Source organism: Triticum urartu, chromosome 5 (genome assembly GCF_003073215.2).
Source record: "Triticum urartu cultivar G1812 chromosome 5, Tu2.1, whole genome shotgun sequence".
Taxonomy (NCBI): domain Eukaryota; kingdom Viridiplantae; phylum Streptophyta; class Magnoliopsida; order Poales; family Poaceae; genus Triticum; species Triticum urartu.
In genome coordinates, this window is record NC_053026.1 from 326,510,266 (window position 1) to 326,514,116 (window position 3,851).

A 3,851-nucleotide genomic window follows, 5' to 3' on the forward strand; every position below is an offset into this window, starting at 1 on the left:
AGTTAAGTGGTGGTAGAAAAAATAGCACATGTTCTCGCGTCCAACGTGCGCCACACGCGTGTACACACGCACATGGACGAAAACGGTTACGTTGTCGACGCGTCTGCATGGAGAACAAAAAACAAAAATGTAAATTGACAGAGCTAATGTGACCTTTCAGCGACAGGAACCCTAGCCGCTGCCGGCACGAGAGCCTACCCTTCCGGCGCAGTCTTCCGGTGGCTCCCCTCCGCCGGCGATCTCTTGGTTGTTGGTGGTGAGGGGGGTCGTCCGATCCCGTGCATGCGGATCGTTTTACATTTAGGTTCTAGGACCCTAATAGTTTAGGTTTTTGGATCGTTCGGCATTTTGGCTTCAGTGGCGGCACAACGATGCTAGAGGCTCCGGATTCTTCTCCAGCTAGGCGATTGTCTTTATGGTCGGTGATGAATTTGGGAAACGGTCGGTTCAGGTGAGGATGTCGTGGCGGCGGTGACAACATTCTTGTGATGGACTTGTGGCTCCGCCGTTGTGTCGGCGTCTGCTCTAGCGTCGACAAGGCGCTTGGGAGATAGTCCTGGAGCGAATGCAGATTGTGGTCTGCATCAACGACATATGTAAGACGAAACTTGTGTTGGGTTCATGGTTGATGGACGACAGGTATGATTTTCTCCTCCGGCGTCTTAGTCATGGCGAGGTGCCAGATCTGTAGTTCGATGACGTGTCCGGAGTGTTGCCGCTGTCTGATTTGTTCAACAACAATGTCTTCACCTTTGGTGAGCCACCTTGAAGGTCCGCAAAGTTGCACATCGACGATGGAGCCGCGTCAAGCTTGGGTTAGGAGGTGATCCATCATTTTTTTTCATTTGATGATTGTTGTGGTGGTGCCGGAGGTAGGGTGTCAAGCTTAGTGACGGTTCTGTTGTCTTTTTAGTTTTGTCATGTCGGTTTTAAGGAAACTTGTACTTTGATCTTTACGATGTGAACGAAACACATATCATCATGAAAAAAAAAAGTAAATTGATGAAAAAAAATTCAAATATCAGCTGGGCGAAACAATCTTCACGCCGTCGTACATGCATTTTTTTGCCTATTATTATTGAAAAGCCGAATAATCAGGTATTGGTCATTTCTGTTGGAAAAGATAGGCGAGAGAGAGATATTATTTGCCTCCCTCCTTCCCCATCCCTATCCATCCCCGTCCATACCACACGTAGGAGCAGGAGAGTCATTTGGGTTTCAGTTGGAGAGACGCCGCGTGTCCCGGGGCCAGCTGTACCCACGCCACAAATACTAGTAGCATGAACCGCCCCGTCCCCTTCCCCTGCTCGGCTGGAACCCGTTACAACCGGCTCGCTCCGGTCACCCCGGCCTCCCGTCCCAGGTATATATCCCACCCCTGCCCCCTCCGCTCCCCCGCACCCTTCCCCTCTGTCTCCTTCCTCCTCCACACCCCATCCCAAGTAGACTACCAGATCGGTAACCTCCCAAGTCACTCGCTCACTACTCGTATCACTTACGATCGAGGATCTACCGGCGGCCATGGCGGCGTGCAGAGGAGGCGGGGGCGGCAAGGACGTGGACCGGATCAAGGGCCCGTGGAGCCCCGAGGAGGACGACGCGCTGCAGCGGCTCGTGGGCCGCCACGGCGCGCGCAACTGGTCCCTCATCAGCAAGTCCATCCCGGGGCGGTCCGGCAAGTCCTGCCGCCTCCGCTGGTGCAACCAGCTCTCGCCGCAGGTGGAGCACCGCCCCTTCACCCCCGACGAGGACGACACCATCCTCCGCGCCCACGCCAGGTTCGGCAACAAGTGGGCCACCATCGCACGCCTCCTCTCCGGCCGCACTGACAACGCCATCAAGAACCACTGGAACTCCACGCTCAAGCGCAAGTACTCCTCCTCTTCCTCTGCATCGGCATCGCCGGCTGATGACGCCATGGCAAACGACGATGAGGACCGCCGGCCGCTGAAGCGGACCAGCAGCGACGGGTACCCGGGGCTCTGCTTCAGCCCCGGGAGCCCGTCGGGGTCGGACCTCAGCGACTCCAGTCACCAGAGCCTCCCCTCCGTCATGCCGTCCGCCGCCTCGCAGCAGCCGCACGTGTACCGCCCGGTCGCGCGGGCCGGCGGGGTGGTCGTGCTCCCGACGGCCACGCCACAGCCGTCGCCTCCGTGTCCGTCTCCGCCGCCGCCCCCTCCTCCTCCGGCGACGTCGCTCTCGCTGTCCCTCTCCCTGCCCGGCTTGGACGCGCCCGAGCCAGCCCCGGTGGCGCAGCCTATGTCCATGCCACCACCACCTCCTCCTGCTCCTGTACAGCCCGCCGCAGCGCCTCAGATGCCGCCGCCGCCACCCATGCCGTTCATGCTCCAGCCGCCGCCGCAGCCCCAGCCACGGGCGGCGGCGCCTTTCAACGGGGAGTTCCTGTCGATGATGCAAGAGATGATCCGGATCGAGGTCCGGAACTACATGTCCGGCTTCGACCCCCGGTCGTCGCCGGCCGACGGCGTCCACGCCGCCAAGCGCATGATGAGCATGGCCAAGATCGAGTAGGAAGCAGGTAAGCAAAAAGCAGCTCGACAACAAACGAAGATGAGCCTCTCTGCTCCACTCAAGAGCCAAGAAACAAACGGAAGGCAGAGCAGAGGCGGCAATTGAAGAGGAGAAGAAGAAGCAGCGAAGCTCGGCGGCCTGTTTAGATCTTGTTGCCCGACAATAATTCCCTAGTTCCGTGTCTCGATTAGTTTGTTTCTTTCCTTCCTTGCTCGAAGCTCCATCGAAGAAGATAGATTCATGTTCATGGTAGTTCCTTCTACATCAGAGACGAGACGAAGAAAACTTCGTCACTAGCGTGGCAAATAAACTAGGCAGGGCAGAGCAAACATGTTGCTTGCTCTAAGAGTTCTTTTTGTATAGAGAAAGGGAAAAGAAGAAATGAAACGAGATGGGGGAAAAGGAGAGGCCGAGTTCCCGGATCGATCACATCTGCTTCTTCAGTTTTACTAACAACTACTCTAACATAGGCGTTTCGTTTTGGTGCTGGTAGTAGGTGCACATTTCTGTTTTGCGTTGGCTGTTTTGTGGTTGGAGTGTCTGGTTTGGGGAGCAGAGGGACGAAACGGAATTATGGTGGGAGGGATCGGCAGTGGAGGATGGGCGAGCGACAGCTAACTGCCTGCCTGTTGCGCACCCCCCCTCTCTCTCTGTCCTTTTACTAGTTTTTTGGTTTTACTGACTTATAGGGGGATAAGTAGTAGGAGTACAATACTTTTTGACATGTGGGCGATTGAATGATGGACGGCCGGGAGGGCGTGTGGGGATGGGAATGGCATGGCGGAAAGGGAGCTTTGAAACGGCAGCTAGCTAGCTTAACAAAGAAAAACAACGGACCGCAACGCAAAGTGAAGTCACATGACTGACCGCTTGCATTACTGTCCCACAAAGACGGAGGAACAAGTAAGCTCTCTCTGACTGCAGCCGCTGCTGTGCTAAAACTAGTCAAGTTGCTGTTGGTTTCTGGTTTTCAAACCGTGTCAAAGACCAAATGAACTTGACGTAGTAATTCCATTTCCATCAAACTATGTATCTGAACTCTAGTACAGAGGCACAACAAACATTTGATGACTCTTTTTTCTTCTTACAGCAACTATGTATTTTAACTACAGCATGCCTCGGATGGATTCAGGTGAGGAGAGCCACGCCTGCCGTTGCCGGTGTCGCGTCTATGCACATATACAATTCCCTTCGCATCCACCAGCTATATTTGTATGCACCCCGAAACAGTGGCCAGCAGCAGTAGTAGTATATCTGTACCGCGATCTGCTGTGTCGGTTTGTTCCGTTGGCGACGTCAGCCTGATGGTTTGTTAATTT

The 3,851-nt window shown here is 55.0% G+C and overlaps 1 protein-coding gene across 1 annotated transcript; it reads left to right on the forward strand.

Annotated features, from left to right (window-relative positions):
• The first annotated feature begins 1,381 nt into the window (after positions 1-1,381).
• On the forward strand, positions 1,382-2,961 carry LOC125508845 (transcription factor MYB44-like). The gene has a single exon (XM_048673639.1). The coding sequence runs from the start codon at positions 1,522-1,524 to the stop codon at positions 2,530-2,532; it is 1,011 nt and encodes a 336-aa protein (XP_048529596.1). The 5' UTR covers positions 1,382-1,521; the 3' UTR covers positions 2,533-2,961.
• Positions 2,962-3,851: the final 890 nt, after the last annotated feature.

Coding starts and splice junctions, on each gene's coding strand:
- LOC125508845 (XM_048673639.1), top strand. CDS start 1,522: ATGGCGGCGTGCAGAGGAGGCGGGGGCGGCAAGGACGTGGACCGGATC.